A 23221-nucleotide genomic window follows, 5' to 3' on the forward strand; every position below is an offset into this window, starting at 1 on the left:
GATGCTGAAATAATTAAAATATGGGGGGTTTTTACATTAAAAATTAAAAGCTTTTGATCTTCTGAAAGCTGAATTTTAAATATGGAATAAAATCCAGTGAATAGAACAAAATAAGACATCTTGAGCTTGCAAAAAAGTACAAAAGCTGGTTATAGTTTTGTTCTGTCACCTTTTACAACCCACCAACCTATCAACTACTCCTTAGTTTTAAAGATATACTTTCATATATATAATTACAGTATGCAGTATCAAGCTTTTCAAAGGTCATGGTAAACATATGAGAGGGTGCAATTTCAGATGCTACACTATATTGCCGTTCTATGACTTCAGTAAAGCTTTTGACACTGCCTCCCACAGCATTCTCCTGGGGAAGCTGGTAGCCCATGGCTTGGACAGGTATGCTCTCCCCTGGGTGAGAGACTGTCTGGGTGCTCAGGCCCAGAGAGTGGCTGTGAAAGGAGCTACACCCAGCTGGCAGCCGGTCACCAGTGGGGTTCCCCAGGGCTCAGTGCTGGGACCAGTCCTGTTTAACACCTTTGCTGATGATCTGGACGAGGGGATCAAATACACCCTCAGCAAGTTTGTAGACAATACCAAGTTGCGTGGGAGTGTTTATGAGCTGGAAAGCAGAAAGGTTCAGCTGATGGATCTGGATAGACTGGATCAGTGGGTCAAGGCCAACTCAGCAAGGCAAAATGTCAGGTCCTGGACTTCTGTCACAATAACCCCAGGCAGTGCTACAGGCTGGGGACAAGGTGGCTGGAAAACTGCCCAGCAGAAAAGGACCTGGCAGTGCTGCTTGACAGCAGCTGGACATGATCCAGGGTGTGCCCAGGTGACCAAGAATGTCAATGGTATCCTGGCCTGTATCAGAAATAGTGTGGCCAGCAGGAGCACCAGGGGGCAGTGACTGTCCCCCTGTTCTGAGCACTGGGGAGGCCACATCTCTAATCCTGCATCCAGTTCTGGGTCCCTCACCACAAGAAGGGCATTGAGGTGCTGGAGCATGTCCAGAGAAGGACAATGGAGTTGGTCAAGGGTCTGGAGAGTAGGTCATAGGAGGAGCAACTGAGGGAGCTGGGGTTATTCAGCCTGGAGAAAATGAGACTCAGGGGAGACCCTACTTTCTCTGCAAGTACTTGAAAGGAGGCTGCAGCCAGGTGGGGGTTGGTCTCTTCTCCCAGGCAGCCGGCAAAAGGGCAAGAGGACCTAACATCAAGCTGTGCCAACGGAGGTTGAAGTTGAACATGAAGAAGAATTTCTTGACTGAAAGGGTGGTAAAACATGTAATGGGCTGCTCAGGGAGGTGGTAGAGTCACTGTCTCTGGAGGTGTTCAAGAAACAACTGTATGGGGCACTGAGTGCTGTGGCCTAGTTGACTAGGTGGTGATCAGTCACAGGTTGGACTCAATGATTTTGGAGGGTTTTTTCCAACTTTAATGATTCCATGGTTCTATTTCTGACACATATTGTGTGGAGATAGGAGATTTGGTGGTAGTGATACAGACCAAAGCTGAGCCCCACTAGATGGAGCCCACACCACATCTTGGGGCAGGTTTGCTTTATCTTTGAGTATTGATTGGGCGTTTGCTGCTGCAGGCACCTCAGTTCTTCACCAGTTTTGAAAATATGGAAGAGGACACCGGGTTTATTCTTCAGGCTTTCTGCAGGCACAGACATTAAACATGTTTATCAGTTGCAGAAACTTTAAACAGTCTTGGGGTATTTGTAATACATGCAGCCTATTGTGCAGACATCTAATTTCCACATAGATCTTATTATCAGTTCAGGACTTTTGATCTGATCTAGCTGCAAATTGTACAGGAGAAAAAATTCTCCTTAAAAATGTAGCAGTCATTTTAAGTATTTAATAGGTACTGGTGTTCTATAATATTATAAAATAAACAAAAGGCTGTGTTTTATTGAACACTGTATGGCCTGAAAATTTCAAATGTGTCAAGTAGACAGGGCTAGATTTGAAATACCAGTTGAAGGTGGAGAGATTTAGGAAAGGAGTTCTGGGTAACAGGACCTTCACACACAGGCTGAAGAGTAGTAGAAATTATGTTCCACCTGTGTGAGAGCCTGATTGATTAAATGCATACAATCTAATGAAACGAAGACTCAATACACTATATTAAATTTTGATGTCAGTAGATTCTGTTAGACTGTGTTATAGCTGAAATTCTATCATTTATCACGCTGGAGCCACCTACTTTTTAGTTTCAAGTTGATCTCACTCCAGTTCTGTATCAGCAGGTAATCCCTGAGTGGAGATGAACTTGGTGTGTTTACTGTTGCTTGTACAGCTTAAAGTCTGCTTCCTCAGTGAATTTTGGACATGGATGTGGGGGTAGTGGCAACATGTCATGATCTATCATGATGTTTCCAGAAATAAAATTGGGACTTTTTAGTTGCCTTTGTGCTATGAAAGCAGACATGTGATGAAAATATGCTGCCCATTTTAGGCATGTCAGACTGTGTGACTTGTTCTGCAGCCAGGGGCTTCCAGAGGGGAACTAGGTGATGAGGCTGAAATAAGGATGTGAGTAAATACATCTGAGAAGGTGGGGGGAATTTAATTTTCCAGTCAGTCACTTTTTTTCTAGTGGCTGTAATTCAAATAGGAAACTTTAGCTTTGTATTCCTTCTTTTCTCCTAACTAGTTTTCTTTAGTGGATCTATATTTCCTGCAATGAAATGATTAATCAGGGAAACAGTTTGAGTTGCTTTGAGCTCTAAATATTTTTTTCCAACAGTGTTTCAAATTGAATATATAAGTGCTTTTGGAATCTGTTTTTTTCTTCACAGAGGAATAGTTATTTGTCTTACTTTTGTAACAGCATCATTGCTTTATTTTATTTCTGTCTCTTAAGAATAAATGTGATAAGAGTAGAAAATGAGGAGCAAAGACTTGGTTTGTTGAGGATGCCCCAAAAGTAGTTTGTTGTGCAGAGATTAAAAAAAAAAAAAGTCTGTTTTGTAATTAGTTTTAGGAAAGAAAATCAAACAACATAGGTTTGTACAGCAGAATAGTAGTGAACACTGTTTACAAATATATTGAAAAGATGGCTTGCCTGAGCTATAAAACTGATTATCTGTGATAAGGAAATGTTACACATTAAAAATAGGCATCAATTCAGATTCTTTTGCATCACTTCTGGAAGGTCTGTTAGGATGTCGTATGATGATCTAAAACAGCGAGCTGTAACCTTGCAGGCTGCCATAGAAAGGAAACAGTTATAATAAGACTGTCACCTTTTGTACCAAATTTCTACGTGATATTTTTCTGTCAGATGCTTGTTTACCCTGGCTGCATTTAATTGGGAGCTATGTCATTGAGCCTGAGAGGACATAATTGGTGTGCTGAGAGGCAGAATCAACTTTTGCTGCGATGACTTTCATGTTGCAGCTGCTCCTGGGTGTTTACGCAAATGCTGTAATTTCATTCCCTTTGTGGCTCCTACATACCTCTGATAAGCCTGAAAGGGCTGGTGTGCAGTGGGAAGGAAGCTCATGGGAGATGTGTATGTGCTGTCAAGAAGGCAGGAAGAGATGGGTTTGTGCTCATGTGAATTCCCACACTAGATCTGTGCTAAGCAGGGATTTTACATATTCTCCTAGCACATAAGGGGACGACAAGGAGGAAGTAGCCCATTCATCTTAGTGTTCTTTTGCACCTGAATGAGGCAATGTTATTTCCAAGGAACCTTGAACATTAAGCTCCAACTCTTACCTTTTAGATTGATACTTTTTTTTTTTTTTTCTGTAAAGCTTTGGTTCTCTTTCCAACTCCATGATTTGCCCCAAAGGCCTAAGTGACCCAAAGGGGGCTTTGGGTATATGTCAGTCCTGTTGTGAATGTGGCACAATATATGCCACAGCCCGGGATAAGTGTGCAATTTCCCTCCTCTTCCTCTGTTCCCATGGATGTTAGCTGAGTCCTGCACCGGCAGTGCCTTCTGTGGGCAGAGGCTGTGAATGGGCAGCACCGTGCACGTGCACATCACAGTGAGTGCCTGCAAGCACCTTCCTGTTCCTGACAGTGCTTCCCAAGGCTACAGCCGCAGGAGTTCCTGACTCGTGGGTTATTTGTAAACTCAGAGGCCAAACAAATTGTGTGCAACTCAGAGTACACAGAGATACCATACACAATACTGAGAAAAGCCATCCTGTTTAGAAGGGTTTGAAGGGGATTTCCAAGCTTTGAAACTGTAGGGGAAATATTCAAACCCCTCAGGCATAGCAGCAAATAGATTTAAGAGTGGTCCACCAAGGTGCCTTAAAAAAAGAACTGGATTTCAGCTGGAAATCTGAATTTTATTTCTCACGCTTAATGTTCATTCCTGTATTTTTCTTCTGATACCAAGAAACATTGCTGAAAACAAAGCAACCCCAAACGTGTTGTTTTATGAAACTGTTAAAAATTGAATGTTTTCACTTCTCTAAAGTACACCCTGTTTGATAATAGGGGTAGTTACATTATAATTAAGTGCAGTATAATATTCTATTAAACAGAATTTGCTGTTTCCTTGGGGATGTTGTCATTAAATGAGAGAGGAAGCACTGCTTTTTCTGCTGTACGAAGCTTAAAGTATTGCGACTTCTGGAAAAGATTTATGTTGAGCATTGTAGTTTTGCATTTTTTAATATAACTAGTGTCTCTCCATCATTCCTGAAGTGAACAAAAACTTTATTGTTCAGAGGAAGTGACAGATGGCCTTTGCTGCAGTGATTTGAATGTTTTAGTGTGGGATTTTTTTAATTCTTATTTTTGAACTCTATATTTCTGTTCTATAAATCTATGAACATATTTACAGAAGCTGAAATAGTATTGTCTTACCAAAAAGTACTATTTTCATATTTATTACTGCTGCTTTTTCAAATACTTCTCGCTGTGTAAACTAGATTTTGAAGTCTGAAGGTACACTTATTTTAAAAAAAAACTTTAAATGAATGAATTAAGGTAGCAAAACTAGTCATTTTTTCCTTGCTTGCTTTTTCAAACGATAATTCCTATAGTTCTGTTTTTTTACAACCAACCTCTCTTGCTTTGCTGTAATAGTCCAGGCTGAGAGTTACATTTCATAAAATGTTGTTTCATCATTTAGCCAGTTAGCATAGTCAGGGCTATATGTGGGAAAAGGTGATCCCAGTAGTCTCTGCTACCAATCTCATTCCATTTCCTGGCTGCATTTTCATGCCAAGACAGACCTCTGTGTTGTAACCTCAGCAGAGGGACTGGTGGAGACTAAAAACTGTTGTATGGGCCAAGTTCATCCACTTGAGTCTTTCTCCATGTGCTAAGATGTGTGCATAGGTAGGTGAGGGAACAAAGCCAGGAATGAATGGCTGAGGAAAGGGAGAACGTGGAAACAGGCAACACCCCTTTCTGGGCCAGCGCCAGTACATACCAGTATTAGATGGTGGTGAAATAGTGCATGAGCCACCCAGCTGGTGTGGAATATGAAAAAAATGCAACTCTTTGTGCTTTTGCCAGGTTATGAATGGACTTGAGCCACCCACACCCTAGTGATTAGACAATAAAGTATTTAAAAGCTCTTAAATTCTTTACATCAATATAAATTCCATCATGGATTTGGTTATAGCTGGCTTTTTCTTTTAGTTGATTTAGTCAATGTGTATCCATTTGTGAAGAAAAGATTTTTTAATAAAAGGTGCAGTGTATCATTTTTAAAGGTTGCATGGTTGGCATTCCCCTGTTTTCCCAGTAAGGCAATGAATGAAATCAGGTGGGTTTTTTAAAATTCCCTTTTCTTTTGTTCATGGTGTGAAACAGGATATTACTGGAGCCACTGTGAGTGCTGTGCTGTGTGTGTGGGGAAGTCCTGCAGTGAGGTAACAGCCCTGCTGTACTCCTCTGCAGAACCTGAGCTTTATGGAGGGTCACATCAATAAGCAATACAAAGTGTGGTTTTAGTTTAGTTCCTTCAGTTTGAGTCATGTTTTCAATGCCATAAGGAAGATGGACTTTTCCTTAAAAACTTTGTGAGAAGAACTCAGTCAGAACAATCTAGAAATCAGCGTAGGGTTTGCTGTGTTTATTTTGGTGCTCTTACCTGGAGAGGGGTGGGGAGGGAAGGAGAGAGAGAGATGTGTTTTGTTACTTGTTGGCTTATTGAAGGAATTCATCAGAAGTGCCCCTTGTCCTGTTGAGCATGGTGTTTCCAAGTAAATGCTCCTGTGGCATACGCCACCTGAAGTGTGTGTGGATCCCGTGTTGCAGTCTCCATTTGGAAGGGTAAGCCTTTGTGAATAGCTTGCTTATTTTTGCCTAAACCAGCCTGACTCTTGGGGATGGTCCTGTGCAGGGCTAAGAGTTGGACTCAGTGATCCCTGTGGGTCCCTTCCAACTCAGCATATCCTAGGATTTTGTAACCTTCATGTCATCGTTGTACTGCATTGATAGCCATTGTGTCTGGGTTCACTTGATTAGTTGTACCCTAACTGCAGCTGTGCTCTGCTTCATTTACTGCTTAGAAAGAAAGCCTTTAATTTCTTCCAACAGTTAGCTAATGAGGGAGATATCTTTAGGGAACTGTGGATGAATCATCTGTTTACTACTGTGGCTGAAGTAAGAGCTGCATAAAATCGTGACAAATTCCAATCCTTAAAAGATCAGCATCATTTGAATTGTCTGCTTTCTCTCTTTGTAGTGGGTTGGCCTTGGTTGGACCCCAGGTGCCCACCAAGCTGCTCTATCACTGCTCTCAACAGGACAAGGTGTAGGGGTATGAAATGGGAAAACACCTGTGAATCAGGATAGAGACAGTTTATTAAAGCAAGAGCAAAGACTGCATGCAGAAGTGAAGAAAAATAAAATATTTATTCTCCACTTCTCAGTGACAAGTGATGTCCTGCCACTCCCTGGGAAGTAGAGCATCAGTATGCATAGCAGTTGTTCCAGAAAACAAAGGTCATAATAATAAACACCCTCAACTCGCCCCCGTCTTTCTCTTGGATGTTGTTCTGAGGAGGTGTCATATGGATGGGCTATCCCTTTGGTCAGGTTGATTCAGCTGTGTTGGGGATGTCCCCTCCCAAGATTTTGCCCACCACCAGCCTACTGATAAGGGGGAATGTTGGAGACATGGCCTTAATGCTGTGGGGAACATTAACTCCAGATCAGCCAGACCCAGTACACTCCTACCATGTAAGTCTTTGGGCATTTGTATTATGTCTGGATGAGGTAGCCTGCTGCTTATTTCCAGGCTTTGCCCTTTTCCTTTCCTGTGTCCAGAGAAGATGAGAAATATGGCAGCTCAAAAACTGTCTCTCAGGGGAGGAGACCTTCTCTGTCATTCTTAATGGGTTTTTTTCTGAAAAAAGAAAGAACACACTCTCATGTATTGCTGGGGAGATATGGGTGGTAAGGAAAAAATGAACTGACCCTTGGGATTTTAGTCTGTCTGAGGCTTTTTATTGGAGTCTTCTGTAGTTGGTGACATGAATTAAAGTTGGCCATTTGTCTTCTGCACTTTGCTATTAACTCCTCATTTCCCTGCCTGAATAAGACTCCTTGCCACCAGCAAACCTTCCCTCCCTGTTTTGCACAGTTTATGCATAGAGAAGCAAAACAATTGAGCTGCTCTGGGAGGCTGGCAGGGCATGCTGTCTGGCAGGCATCTGTTCAGCATGTCAGGAGGCACGGACAGGAGGAGAAGGTGCAGAAATGTGCAGTGGCCAAAGGAATGACACTGGAAAAGCTGCAGCATCTCCCAGCTCCAGGAGTAAACCCCAGAGAGCCAGATGGCTTTCTGAGGAGTGCTGAGCCTTTCCTTGTGTCTCTCAGGAGGACCCTTCTGGCAGCCCTGCACTACCTGCTCTTCTGGGAGATGAGAGGGATCCAAGCCAAGAGTGGACAGAGGAGAGTGCAGACCTACTGAACCCCTCTGCTGCTTCCCCAGCTCATGCTATAGTATTCCCTGAAGAATACAGTCTACTCTGCCCATCAGGGAAAACCACCTTTTCAGGAACTGCTCTATAACCATTGCCACTTGAAATAAAATACCACTTGAAAAATTCTCTTCTCAAAGTGCTTGTTTTGTATTGAACTGAGTCCATAAAGACAAGATTACTTGTACAGTTTGCTTCTTAAAAATGGCTTGACTGTAACTATGTTACTTCAAACAATGTTGCCAATTGTTAGCACTGAGAAAATAATGCTGTGTTGGAATGTTTACCACATGTTTCACCTGCTTCCTTTTTTTTTTTTTTTTTTTTTTTTTTCACTCCTCTTTGTCTCAGAGCTTTTCTATCTTAATTTCATTTGGGCTGCATGTGTTTTGCTTCTTTTCATCTCCCACATTTCAGACAGCCACCCAGTATGGCAGTGATGACTCACCAGATTTTGAACCATGGGCAGGTCCATGGGTGGTGTAAGCCCAGAAGTCAGGAATATCTATTGTTTGGTTTTGCACTTGTTTCTACGTGCTATCCCTGCCACTGCCGTTCCTCGTGACTTCCTTCTGTGTCTTGGTGTCCTTGTCAGATAGCAACGACAATTTTTATTCAACAATGGAAAATACCTTGAGATTAGGGCAGGGGAGTGGGGAAAATACGTCACAAGTGCCAACAATTTATTTTTGGTTTAGATGATAATTTCCTTGTCCAGCGTTTTATACTTTCTCAGTAGTAACATTTATTTAAGCCATGGAGTAATGAAAGATCACATAACAGGTGATTGATTCCTGGGGTGTTAGACTGAGCCTTGTGATGTCCATGTTCTTTCCTCTGTGCTTTTGACTGGTACACCTCTGTTTGCCTGGAAATTATTCCTGAAATTTTAATAGCTGAGTGAGCCATCTTATCTTGCTTGGTTTGTACTCTTAGTACAAGTAGCCCTTTTCCTAGTATAATTTGTCATAAGCATTCCAACTAAATCTGAAGTGATCATTTGTTACTGCCTGACAGCGTTGTATTTTCTGGAAAAATGAATTCTTTCTTTCATTTCTTTCTCCAAGGAAGAATTGTATATGCTCTGTGTGTTTTTAGATGCTGAAGCAGTGGCTTTTATTTAGATGTATGTTGCCATATTGCTACATGGAAGAAGGCAAGATTAGAAGAGTACTTCTTGAATCCTTTGCAGAAGACATGAAATATTAATTGTTTTGAGTTCCCATGAAAGTTAATTTATAGCCTGGTTTGTGAAAACTCTGTCAGTGATAAATAAATCTTACTTGTTACTAGAAAGGTAATTTATGCAACTAGGTCACTGCCCATCAGGATAATGCAGAGTTCTTGGTCTTATTAAAAATAGTCAGAAGCAAAAAGTACAAATCTTATGCAAGTGTCTGCAAAAAAACTACTAAATCTTTCCCCAAAAATCAATGGAGAAATTCCTGAAGATTTTATTATAGCTTTGTAGTCTGTTCTTCTCTTATGGACTCTCAAACCTAAAGTAGTTGCGGTTTCCTTATGAGGGAAAAACTGGATGTTTTGCTCAATCAGTGCATTACATTTCTGACCTAGTGAGAAAGTTCATGGTTTTAGCCTTAAAGCCACGTGTTTCTCACAGATGGAGTACTGTCTTTCTAAGTGGATGTTTATTTAAATATTGACTGGCATTCAGAGATTTCATAATTCTTTCAGAGAACCTAAGTATGATCATTATTTTTCATTTGGATATGTTAAGAGCTAGTAGTGGTGAAACAATCTACTGGACTGTAAAGTTGCTTTGTTCAGCAGCTGCTGTGTGACAATGACTATAGCATGTATCTTTATAGAAGTGTACAGTTCAGATTGTCATTTTGAAAATTTGGATAACTAAAGATTTGGGTTTCAGTTGTAACATAATTTTTGGTTGTAATGGTTTTATTGGACGTATCCAGTGTAAGACTTACGGCTTAAAAGATGGGGTGGGTTTTTTTGGTGTGGTTGTTTTAGGAAATAATCAAATAATGATGTGAACTGTAGCCAACAAAGGAAAAGTGAGACATTTGGGCTTTGTTTCCTTTTTAAATAAAAATGGAATGGAATTTCTTTCTATTAAATTCAACATATTATTCCCTTGTGTTTATTTATTTATTTCAGGAATTGGAGGCCTTTCAAACATTTGTTGAAAATCGACTTCCGTTTGATATTGTTATTGATGGACTCAATGTTTCCCACATAAAATCCAGAAGGATGCAGTGTGAAAATGTAAGTGCTGGTTAAATATTCATTAAGTGTTTTGTCTATACTGATTGTAAAACAGTGAGTGCCTCATTATTAGTTATCCTCTAGAGAAAATGAGCAAATACTTTGTCGCACATTACAATGAAGTTCAAAGAGTTATCTAAGTTTCACAAATTAAAAATTATTAGTGGGAAGATGGTTCTTCTTATATATTTGCCTGTATTAGCTGTAAAATGTCATATATTTCCCCATATATTCAATGTTTATAGGTACAGCTAACGTGTCAATAATAACGTAATTATACAAACTCTGTGTGATTGTGTTAGTTTTCATAGTAATAGGGATTTGGGGGAACTGGGTAAATCTACTGTGTAGAAAATTTAGTCTAATATAGTTATGCTGGTAAAGGTTGTCATTAAAATAGTCCCTTGCTTAGTTCAAACCACATCCTGTACACATTTCAACATTATTTCATTTCCTATTGCTTTGAGACTTGAGTCCTGTTTAACAAGGATAGCTCAAACTGGCTTCAGTTCTTTCCATCTGATTTGGAGAAGAAAAATCTTGCTCTTTTGTCAATGCCTATGTTTGAGAATTCTTGATACTCCCTTGTAGCACTTCACTAAGAATTGGCTTAAGGTTATTTGGGTTTTTTGTCAATCAAATTTACTTTAAATTAGGAGCAGCAAAGTAGCTGCTCACACATGTTTCAAAGCCAGAATTTAAATCTTCTCACTCTCAAAATTGAAATGAATTTATAAATGAGCTTGATAATAAAAGAAGAAATTCACTTTCATTCATTACAAGAAATACATTTTTGTTCTAAGAATTACTTTAAAGCTATTGTTAGGAAGTAATGTATACTCATCTATGTAGATAATAGTGAGCTAGGGAGGTTAGATAAACTTGCTGAAAGGTGTTTCAGAGTGGCAGTGTAGTTTAATGAGATACTGTCTCACAAAGAGAGCACTTTACTTACTACAAAAATAGCAAAAAAAGTTGACAAGTTGTTTGGGTGGGATCAGGGAGGAAGTTTTGATTATCTGAGAAGAATTCCAGGCAGAACATAGTGGCAAAATGTTTTAACATGTAGAAAGACAGATCTATGCTGCCAAAGATGAGGAGAGGAAAAGAATATCCTTCCTCAGTGCATGCCTTTCCCACTGTGGGAGCTCTAAACAGAATTCTGAATGGTTTGTAGAAACTGGAGGCAATCGAGCAAAGAGCCAACCTGATTTTGGCAGGTAATTACTCCTGATTTCTGATCAGAAATCTTACTAGGAGGTATTAGCATGCTGAACAGCATAAATTGCCTTTGGGTTTCTCCTTAGCTTGGGCTGTCATGGAAGCAGTTTGGGATCCATGGTGCCAAAGAGCTCCAGGAAGATTCTGTGGAGGCATCAACTTTCATTTAGGTTGTTTCGTATAGGCACAGGTCAAATTTCTCTTGAATCCTAATCAGCTGTTTACTGATTAGGAGGATTTTGGGAAGACCTGCCTTTTCCTCCTACACAACAAAACAGTAACATCCCATCTTATCCAGAAGAGGGTTCTCTTAGCTAAAATTTACTTGTCCTTTGAGTTAGGTTGCTGTGAATAATTATTACATTTTGTCATGCACAAAAAAAGTTAATCATTGGGGTTTCTGCCAGCCTTTTTCTGCTCCTGTTTTCTGGATCCTCTTTTTTGGGAGTGTGGAGTCATTACATGAGAGATTGGAGAAGCCCATTATTTCTGCCATAGACCTGTAGATACTCACTGAATAGTACCTGTTTTGGCATGGGAAGTGTATATTTGCACTCTAAACAACAAAATAGCTGCTTCACTTCCCAAAAGAAATAATCTTCTAGACACATGGACTATTAAAGACTTTCCCCAGCATTGATCCTCTCAACTAACTGAGATCCTTTTAATTTTTTTAATGCTAGATGTCATTATACACAATTACAGTGTTAACTATAGAGTTTATAGTTTTTTCCAAGTGGAAACATAGCTTAAATGCGAGATCATTCTGGATGCTAGCAGATCTTGTTTTATTTCTTCATGACTCTGAAATTCTGTGTTGTAACATGTCAAAAAAGGACTATGTTTTTGTTCTTATTTTGGGTCCTTCTAACAAGAAGCATGCTTTCTTGTTTTCTTTTTTTTCAAGACTGCTAAAAACAGAAAGAAACCCGCAAAGCAGAGCAATCCTTTCTTCTGTCTCCAGACTCTTTTCAGATGAGGGAAGGAAAGGCCACAGTAATCTGTTCATGTGTTGCTTTTCTGCTTATGGTGTTGCTGCCAAGCAGTCTCCCATTTGTGAATGCTGACCTCCTGGAATGCTGTAGTCTGTCCTTTGAGGGCTGGCTCTGCCACAAAATGTCCTCTTCTGGAGGCTCCTGTCCTCATGCCTGTGACAGCCAAATGGAAAATGTGGAGTGGCACACATGGGGCATTTACAGCCTGCCTTATGAAATTCCTCAGTCTGCACAGGGAAACACAGTGCTGAACTGAGAAGATGGAGAAGAGAAATAATGTGAGAGAAGTGGGAGGCAGAGCACAAAGGATGGAAAAAACCAAGAGTGAGGGCAACTGAGGTCAAGCTGGCTGTCTAGGGTAGCATGACAGTCCCATTTTGAAGAGAGGTATGCTGTGACTTCTGCCTGACTAGAGAGGTAGTAAATGAGCAGTGTTTCTGAGGACCTATGTTAAAGCTGTCCAGCCTGTCAAGAGCTAATTATATAACTTGTCAAAAAGCTAAGTTATTTTGAGTCTCCAGGTATGGATCAGTCTGTGTCCTTTTCAAGGGTTGATTACTGCATCTGTTAGACCCAGTCAGGATATTGTTTTATAAACTTTTCTGTTAGAGTATGTAGTTAGTATGCAGCATGGTTGAAAGAGAAAATGAGATTGTTGCTGCATTTCTAACACACTCCTAAGTGTTACTATTTGCAAATTATTAGTTTCTTTGGAACCTGTCCCTTATGGGATTTAGAGAGAATGGCAAATAAAGGGTGTTGTAAAACACAAGAGAAGCCTAAAATTTATGTGACAAAAACATGGTAATTTAAATGCATTCTGGTCTTAATTTACATTTAATAAAAAGTGCTGTGTAACTTCATGACTTAACTTCCAGAACTGCAGCTGTTCTGCTGAAGACCAAGACTCTAGCTAACTCTTAGTCATATGATTAGAATAAGAATACATTGATGAAATTTTCCTCTCTGTTTCAAACAGCCTAACATTGGTAATTCCATGTCTTAGGCATCTTGGGGAGTGGCTGGGTTGTGTGGCAAGGCACAGGTACCTTGAGGGATAAGAGGGGACAGAAAAAAAGCAAAAGTTGAAGGCAAAATTTTTACTCATTTAATTCCCAAAGTGTTCTGACATTCTAGAAAGCTAGATATGTGACTTCCCAGGCAACTTCAGTCCTCATAGCCAGCACTTAGCAAATCATCATGAATATTATTGACTTGACACATGTGCTGGAACATCCTGTAGCAGTTTCTCTGATTTATGACACTCTTGGTTTGTAAATATAATCCCCAAATGCCCCTTTTGTCCAGGTGGGTTTTATTCTCGGTCTGTTTCCTGGTAGAAATTATGATGTGGCTGCATCAATTACTCAGTTCCTGAAAAAAAAAAAAAAAAAAGGAGGCAGCATGAAGATGGGAAAAAAGATTTTTTTTTTTTTAATTTCTTTTTTAAATATTTTTGAGGGCAAGGGAATGGTGAGCCCATTTGATTTGAAGGCACTGCACACATAGTGACTGTAAAACTGCAACACCAGACAGCACCTCCTTTCAACCCTTTGCTTCCTTACTGTAGCACATTAAAGTAGACATTAAAGTTGACTCCTTTTTAAAAGATACTGTAGAATGGAAATTATTTTTGCTATATAATCAATAGAAAAAAATGCCAAACCTCCCTAAAGTCTAAAATAGTTCAGCCTTGTCATCTGCTGCTATAAGACTGTACCTGATGGGTTTTGCCTGACTGAGTCAGTCACAGTACTGCAAACATGTGACTTATAAACAGATTTCCTGGCAATTTAACTAAGCAAAGTTGATTCAGGCTGTGTCATGACGTGTAGTTAATCCTTTCCTCCAGATGTATCTAATTACATAAATCCTTACCCAACACAATCACATTTGGTACTCTCTGTAGTGCTCTCACCTTTCACCTTGTAAAGGTCAAGAGAGGGAATTTCCAAACACTAACTGTCCATTTCTCCTACTAAACAAACTGTTACATAGTTCTTAAATGGATGTTTTCCTATTATGACAATTTTCTGCAGAAGTATTCCTTTGAAATGAGAGGGAATCCCAGTGCAAGCGGGATAGCTAGGCTCTAGAGACTGCTCTTGGGTTGCAGAAGGGGAGGGAAGACACTTTGCTGTTCTTCAGCTACCCCTGAGTGTGGAGGACCAGGGTGGGAGGTGAGAGAGCATGATCTGCAAAAACAGTCTGAAGAGTGTTTTGCTATTCTTAATTTACAATGAGTTTGGTATGTTGTAAATTACATATGCAGCCAGGTCCTTTTTTTTAGCTGTACCCATGTGGTGTTAGAAGTAACTGAATATATATTTCAAATGTGTGTTGGATCAAAGCTAACTCACTATTCCCTTCTTCAAGCAGTTTGGCAGTTGGGGTCAGCTCTGCCCTAACTTTACCCTCTCTAATCTCTATATTAAACTCAGACATCTAAACGATTGGTAAAATAGTTCCAGACTGAGTTACTCAAGGCTGACAATGCAGAAAGGAATAGCTTTTGCTCTTGGCAGATAATTCAAAGTGGTTCCTCCTAAACTTAATCAGCACTTCTATAAATGGACTACATGAGTTTTTGTAATTCTCATATAAATTGCATTAGGCCTGTAGAATAGCTGAGGAAGCCAGATCCTTGCTGTTCCTTCCCATCCCATCCCAGTCTGCTGGCAGCAGCCAGCATACCACATCTCTGGCCTGAAGCAGCAGTCAGCTCCTGCCAGGAAAGCCACCAGACCTGCCCCTGTGCACCTCTCACAGGCTGTCACAAAAAGCCAAGCTGTGGCTGCTGTAATTGGGAGTGCTCTGTGGCAGGTGCAGGGGACACCTCACGTTTTGCATCTGTCTCTTGTCTCTTCCTGGGAAAGAGCAGCAGGCTTGTTGAGTGGAGATTGCCATCTGAACTGGGGAAGGGACTAAGAATTTTGCAGTAATGATACTTGTGTGTAATCATATTACTGCATTTTCTTTTTCTGTATGTTAAAGGTCTAAAATTATATTTAACAGAAAGATTCAAGGTTTAAAACTGACATTATAATTTTAGTTATTCTAGTAGTTCTGTATAGTTATTGCTGGACTCCTGGCTACATTAGCAGTAGAGAAAAGAGTGGATAGAGAGAGGTCGCAGTCCTGAAAGGAAAGCTGGTAGTGGAAAAAAAGTTTTATCAAGGTAAGGGAGAAAAATAGGATATAGGATAGTAGTCTACAGGAAAATGGTGAATGATCCAGTTAAATTTTTGAAAAAAAAACCAACTTTGGCCACAGAATTAAAGAACCTTGATGAATTACACTTCGTGAATTCAGCTCAGACCCATTGCTTTGGTATGTACTGTTTCAATTTGCAAGGCTTGTTTTCCAAATATAAAGACAATTATTAAGACAAGAAAACCAGAACTCTTCAAAAGAGTTCTCTTTTAAAATGAAGAAAAAAAATAAAAACAGGGCATCTATCTTAATAACTCAAATCAATTTTGAAACATAATTTTGCTTCTTTGAAATCCCTGTGTAATGCCTATAAATCCTCTGTGATGAAACAAGGAGAGCAAACAACATATTGGAGCTTGTAGTGTTTGAGAAAAGTAGTGAATACAACTTTCTCTCCCGAGTTCCAGTAACTAAACCATTTTTTAGGCCATGAGACACACAGAAAAATCAGCTCCTGTGCGTACAAGTATAGTTGACAAGTACACATACTAGTATGCTCAGGTTTTCATGGGGGAATCTTTGGAGTCTTCAAGTCAGACTTAACCGTGCAATACGCAAAAAAAATCATCTGTACAGTTGTTGAGACAGTGATACTTTGTACAAAACATTAGCTCCACTCCATGAGCTGTCCTACATAACAAGCAGTTATTAATAAATTTGACCCCAAAAACTCATCCATGGGAAAGAATTTTTTTCTTTTCTGACTCCTTTGGCAGCATCTGTGATTTGTTCAAGTACTTTACTGTCTGTAAATGAAGCAAGAATGAAGTAGATCCATGAGTCATTCTCTGTTCAGAATCAATACATCCAACAGAGGTCTTATTTGTCATACTGTGACAGTTCATCAATTCTGCCTCCGACCACCTCTTGTCTTACCACTCAACAAAGCAGTCAGACGTGTTTGTTCATTTGCTCTCAGCCTTTTCCATCTCTTTTTTTTCCCGCTGTCTTCTAATGGTGGTTCAAGTTTGCATTTCCATGATAACAAAACATTTGGCCTGTTGCTCAAGATTGAAGAGATTTTTATCTTTGCAACATGTGTTTCATTCTTTAGACCTGTACTTTCATTTCCTGTAAGTACTGCACAAACTGTAAAGATGGAGATTTTTGGTATTTTCATTGAAAATCACCTTCACTGTCCGTGTACCATGATCTTAGAAGAGAAAGAAGGTCAAGCAGTAAGGGGTATTCTTGAAACTTCCCCTATTTTTAGTGTTAGAGATTCATGAGTGAAATATTCAGCATTGCATCCATATCTCATCAGTTAATTTCTGGGGGTTCCTTGGTGAGTTCCTGCTGAGTTCCCAGCAGAAGAACTCAGTTCTCCCCTGAAGACACATCTCAGAGATCAATACTAATCTGCTGAAATCTGTCCCCTCTCTTTCTATGTTGGGGCCATCCTAAAATAGCATAGCTCAAGCTCAAGAATTGTGGTCACCAGCTGCAGAAGAACAAGGCTGTTAAACATCCCAGGAGAGCTGAAGGAGATAGACTCAGTTGCCAGTGAAACCTAGAGGGAAGGCCTGGCCTGCAAGTTCTCCTCTCCCTGCAGCTCTTTGGAAACCTGGCAGTTCCTGATTGTGGCTAAAAGAGAAATAAGAGAGCATTTAATATATTCAGCTTTGTATACCTGTAGACTGTAAGTGCAGATGTATTGGACATCAATGTGTCAGAGGTTCCAGAAGTGCTCCTACAACTGGTTGGCATGGATGCTTCCACCCAGGAAACGCCTGTGTTTCCTACACACCTTGAACCACCAAGTCTGGCTCTTCCCATATCAGTGTGCTCCAATGTCCCTCACTGCTTCTGCAGCACTGGGACAGGAGAGTAGGAGGTAGCTGGGACAACTTAAGAAGGGAAACGCAAGGTCAGACTTGTGAATACAGGGCAAACTTTCTCAAAACTTTTAAATTCACTACATTGTGAAATGGGGGAGGGGAAGCTGACAGGATTCCCTGAGTAAATGGCTCATCAGTTGGCTGTAAACAATTATTTTTCTTTTCAGAGGTTTCCACTCTAGTTTTGCGTTTCCTGGTGAGAATAGAGCAGCAGAAATTGATCAAGTTAAAGAAATCTGACTATCAGGCAATTTGACAGGTTCTTCCTGTTACTTTCTCTCAGAGTCAGATTCTTCTTGTTGTCACCTCCCATTATTATTTGCAGGCTTTGTTTCTGGCTAAAAAATTAATAAAAGCCCATGTGGTTAAATTAATTATTTCTATTGGTTTCCATCTGGTGTTTATGATTTTTACCTTTGTATTTGGTGATAATAGCAAATCAAAAGTTAATGTAAGTACAGGAGCACCCAAGCACCACTCCTACCTTTGCATCACATCTTTCATAATAAGATTCTTCTAATCACTAGGAATATAAGCTTGAAATTCAGCAGGGCAGAGTGAACTTGCCTTGATGATTCATGTCCCAGTGAACTTAGTAACTGTAGCAAACAGGTTGGTGTATGTTGTAGAGAAGTCTAAAATCTAGGTGATAAAGTCAAATGCACTTGTCTTCTGAACTGGATGAGGTTCTATCTTGCTGTGTTCACTTTGTCCCTTAGAAACCTAGAAGATGGAGGTTTTCTTTGGGCAGCTCAACTGCTTCACATAATCATGAATTGTTACCAGTGTGGCAGTAAGAGGTGTGCTGGGCCTCCAAATTGGAAACCTGGTCTCTGGGGAACTGAACTGCTTCTTTAGAAGTGATTTTCATATGAAAAGTCTCCTTAGTAGTGAGAGGCTATGGGAAGCAGGCCAGAAAATGTGAAGGCTGGGTTACTATAGTCCAGTCCTCTGAAGGAACAAATATTTGATCTGGATGTGAGAAGTGCTGGTTTCACTGTCATCTTAAAAGCAGCATAGGTAATCCTCAGGACAATGATTGTGTTCATTCATGTACACCTGGATTTATTTATATATTTGAAAAGCAACCAATTTTGGTTCACGCTTGGCTTTCACATTTAATAAACTATTTCTAGTAAAAGTAGGAAAGAAAACATATTTGAAAGTTGTGTTATCTGAATGCAAAAAGGTACAATCTAACAAAAGCCTAAATCCATTTGGATTAATAAATGAAGCTATGAAAACCTAGTTTTTTAAACAGTATGTTATTGCTAGGGATCTCCACATATTGACATCATGTTTAATGATCCAACAATCCGTTAAGCTACATTTGTTTTTTTTTCTCTAGTTGTATTCTATTTGTAAAGCAGGATTAGGAGAGACATTTATGTATAAGTAAATATAATTAAATTGAGATTATTAAATTATTATAACCTGCAATGAAGTTTAAAACTGAAGTTATTTTATTTTTGTTAATCTAGACTCATAGAAAATCAAGTACAATTGTAAACAGCTTTTAATCTAAATCTCTTCATAAACTGATTGTTTTGTGTTGTCTGAAACATGGAAATAGGAACTCCTATTTGAATCTGGGAGACTGTTTTCACTAGAATTAAAATTCCATTCTGAGGATGACAATCATGCTGGCAGTATTCTTGCTTAAAACCAATTGACAAGAATTCCTGTTTCAAACTGAACTTATGAAAAATGGTAAGAACTCTTCTTACTCAAAATACTGTTGCCCATTAAAAGGTGACATTCTGTATCAAACACTTCTTAATGCAAACCTCACCTTTTGCTGGTATTGATTTTGTACATCAGATACAGACATAAAAGGGAAGAGGCTAGCCCTATGCTACTTTTTACTTTGTTTAAGGGTACATTGTGCAGTTCTTCTAAATAAGGGAGGGGAAATGAGGCAAGGCAAAAAACCTAAGGCTCGAAATAAAATAGTCCCCATGCTAATCAGACTTTTGCCTTTATGTGTGGTGTTAATTTAAATAAGATCAAATTAGATTAAACTAATATGTTCACTTGTGTTAATATAAAGAGGACATCTCATTCAGATATCTGTCACTTCTCTGAGGACTGCTACCAGGACGGTGCCATTAAGCTGGCATTGTACATTCTGAGACTTGAAACAATTTTGTTGCTTGGTATCATGTGAGGAACAGGAGTGCAGTAAGAGCACCAGTACCAAGGACATAATAAGATAACTATGTCTACCTTTGCTGCTGCTGTTCTTCAAGTTCTCAGGAAAGTAACTGTTATACAATAGAAATCTTCACTCCCATCCCTCAAGAAAAATGCCTAACTCAAGATCTTAAAAATTAGTACTTGCAAACCATTAGATGAAGAAACAACCTTATAAAGCATAATTTGTGTTGGTGTTCTCGTTTTTCTGTAGATCTCCATAAACATTGAAATCTTCTATTCTGTAATTATTTCTAAATATGATTCCCCAAAATGACATTTTAAAATCACTTTGAATGGTTTATCTCTGGCATTGTGACTATTTGCCCCATATCATTGTTAGGAAACTTTTTTCCTAATGAGAAATTCTCTATTTCAAATATTTTACATATTTACTACTAATCTTCACATGCATCTACTGATTTTTCCTTTTCACCCAGAGGTGCTAGCTTGTGATGCTGTTTCTTCCTGATTTATTATTCACTGGTCAGTTCTTTAATGATCTGAATAGTTCTTTTCACAGTTCTAGCTGGAAGTATGCATTGAATTATAGTGATTCAAAAGCTAAAGCAGTTGTCAAAATTATGTAAACATTAGGTACTCTATTTCCAACCAGTTTAATGAAGAACTAATTCGTTCTTCTATTTTTTCTGAATAGTTTCTACCATTTCCAGCTGCTGTGTTGTCCTATCCTTGCACAATGCTTCCTGTAATGACTGTTAAAACTGAACCTGTGCTCCTTTCACATGGTTAATATACCTTTTAGATAAATCAGAAAGTATTAGTGATGCTTATGCCTTTCCTTATTGTCCAGCATTTATCCACTTACCTGCTCGCTTCTATGCTCAACAAAAAGGAAGCAGTGAGTCTGCAGTGATATTTCTTCTACCTCTAATATTTTGAATTTTTGACTCTTGAGCTTTTAAGGAGTCCAGTTGACATGGCTGAGTAAGCTGTGTACAGTGTGTGCCATAAGCTCTCTTAACAGCAGCTAAAAGCCTGTTCAGTTCCACAGGTTCTGAAGTAGTTGTCATTCAGAAGTTGCTCCTGACTTACATGGTATACCAGTGTGGTAATATCAACCTTGCTGGTGCCTTCTCTCCTTTTTTATTTCCCAGTTGTGTGATGCTTTGGTAAACTAGATAGTGCTTACACTGTACACTAGAAAAAAAAAGTAAAGTATGATGCAGGTGTTTGTTAAAGCTGTGGTTCTTTGGAGTTTGAGCTTCTACACTCAATGCAAGCTTAAGAAAAGAACATTGGACTACCTATTTCTTGAATACTGCCTGTACTACTGATTGATTGATTGATTGATTGATAGGAGTTTTCTTCTACCACAGCCCTAAATTGCCACACATTTGAATAAATAAAATGAAGTAGTAGTAAGAGGGTTGCAAGTAATCATAGAGAGAACCAGACAGTCTTAATGAGGTTGATTTGATGGTGATTTACCGTGCTCCTTGTGAGGAGTAGTTACCCTGGGCTCATCCATCATTAATGTCACTGCACTGCTTTCATCATCAGAAGTCACGTACTCCATGTCCCTGTAAAACACTGCACTGTGCTCTGTAAATCAGTTTGTGTGGAATGGCCATACATCTCAATAGTGAGAGGAAGTGTCTTAAAGAATTGGAGGGTTTTGACATTTTCACTTCTAGTTTATGTGTATGTATCTGCATATCATGCCTTTAAGAGTGAAATCTCTTAACTTTCCATTGAATGGGCATTCCCAAATGGGCTTTCAGAGATTTGAATGCTATAGGTTAGGGATTTCTTTTTTGTCATCCCACCCACTCTCATTTCCACAAGCCTATTTAGTCTACCAGCCTAGTTAACATAACCAGTAATAAAACACAATTTTAACCATTTGCTATCTGATAAATTTGGTAAACAAAACACTTCTGAAATTATAGTTCTGTTTGGAACTCGAGCACTGATGTTCAGTCCTGGATGCTCCAGAGTTGCTAGCTGGGTATCTGCATCTTTTCCATGGAAAGGGACAAAAGAGGGCAAGGTGCAATATAGTTCATCAAAAGTGCTGGCTGATGTAGTCGTATAGATACCTGGAAACTGTAATTCTGAGTCCCCAAGCTAAAAGTTACTTTAGAAAATAGATCCTTTTACGAAGTAGGGCTGGGGCTTGGGAGTGGTTCTTACTTGGCTTCTGTTGCCCAAGCCTTTCTGGTGGTCATATTTTCATATTCTCAAACTTGTTTCTCTTGACAATGGATAAAAAATGGCTAAGTATACAAAGTTTTTCAAATAACTGGTTGTTCCCAGGAGGCCAAGCCTTTAGACAAATGCCAAATATCATCTATAATTAATTTGTAGAAGCTGACAGTATAATCTATTTGTCAAATTGCTGTATCTTTAAAGTTGAAGAAAAATACTTCAGATAAAACAGTGGCCTGCCCAGTGTCTAGCTATTGAGTATTGCAGACTGCTACCAATATACTTACATGAAAAGCATCAAAGTACAAAAATTAGATCTTGTAGACTTTAGCTATCATGATGGGCTTTCAGACTTTCACTACCTAGGATGTCCAGCCATGGACACTACTGGCAGTGTTACTAGTAGTAAAATGGCATCAGTCTGCAATGATCAAAACTAATGGCTGTGTAAGGTAAATAATGCTGACCCACATTTTACATCAGCTGCATTTCACTGCATCAGATTTTTGTTGGTTTTGTAGGAACAGTGAGTTTCTTGCCAGGGTAAGCCTTGATCCAACTGGGACAGTTGCACTTCTGCCTCGTGGTACTTACAGTACAAGGTGTGCTGATGGATGTGAAAGTCCCCTCAGCTTTTTCCAATCTGGTAAATACCAGTTATGCTCTTAGCAATAAACAGGTTCCCTCCTAGGTTCCTCCTTGCTGAAAGCTTTGGTTTCATGGTTGGCCTAGGGCAGATAGGTCTGACTCTGACCACACAGCTGCTCCTCCATCTCAGACCTTTGTGCTTTAGTTTGCTTCTGCTGATTTTTGTAGTGTTGAAGAAGAACATTTTATATGTTCTTTTTCATATTAAACAAAATTTTCCTCTTTCTGACCTTCACAGAGAAATCACCACTCATTTTGGTAGTGTTTGTTAATGTATTTATGTGTTAAGAGCTGCAAAGGTTCTTATTGAAACAATTGAAGGTGTATAAAAGTTTTGAAGGTAACCTCTGTATAATAATCTATAGCAGGCAGCTGGAAAATAGTACTACTGAGAAACAGCAGAAATACAGTGTGAAAATTGTGTTATAAATATTTGCTGCATGTTGTACTCTGGTGCATTTTTCAACTGCAGGTTGTCAGTTTACTGATGTTTCCTTGGTTATCATGTCATTCTGTCTGGATGTCTGTGAGCTTAGAAATAGTCTTTATGTTAAAGTGTTTCTGGAACTGTCAAGTTTATTAAAATGTGGGATGTCTCTGCAGAAGCATAGGTTTAATATACCATAACAGCATCATTTCTATACCTGCTGTAACAGTGATGTCCCCAGCTGCTGCAGGACCTTTCCTCAAAGGACAAAAGTACTGTCTGGGACTTTGGGACCTGGGGAAAACACATAGCATCAGACAAGGTCAGTCACGCTGTACAGACATCTGCATAGG

The 23221-nt window shown here is 39.3% G+C and overlaps 1 protein-coding gene across 1 annotated transcript in view; it reads left to right on the forward strand.

Annotated features, from left to right (window-relative positions):
• Positions 1 to 23221, forward strand: part of PRORP (protein only RNase P catalytic subunit) — a 39502-nt gene that overhangs the window by 4884 nt on the left and 11397 nt on the right. The window contains exon 5 of the mRNA XM_059849902.1: positions 10054 to 10161. Coding sequence (XP_059705885.1) covers positions 10054 to 10161 — 108 coding nt within the window. The remainder of the gene's footprint in view (positions 1 to 10053; positions 10162 to 23221) is intronic.

The sequence above is a fragment of the Haemorhous mexicanus genome, chromosome 6 (genome assembly GCF_027477595.1).
Source record: "Haemorhous mexicanus isolate bHaeMex1 chromosome 6, bHaeMex1.pri, whole genome shotgun sequence".
NCBI classification, from domain to species: Eukaryota; Metazoa; Chordata; class Aves; order Passeriformes; family Fringillidae; genus Haemorhous; species Haemorhous mexicanus.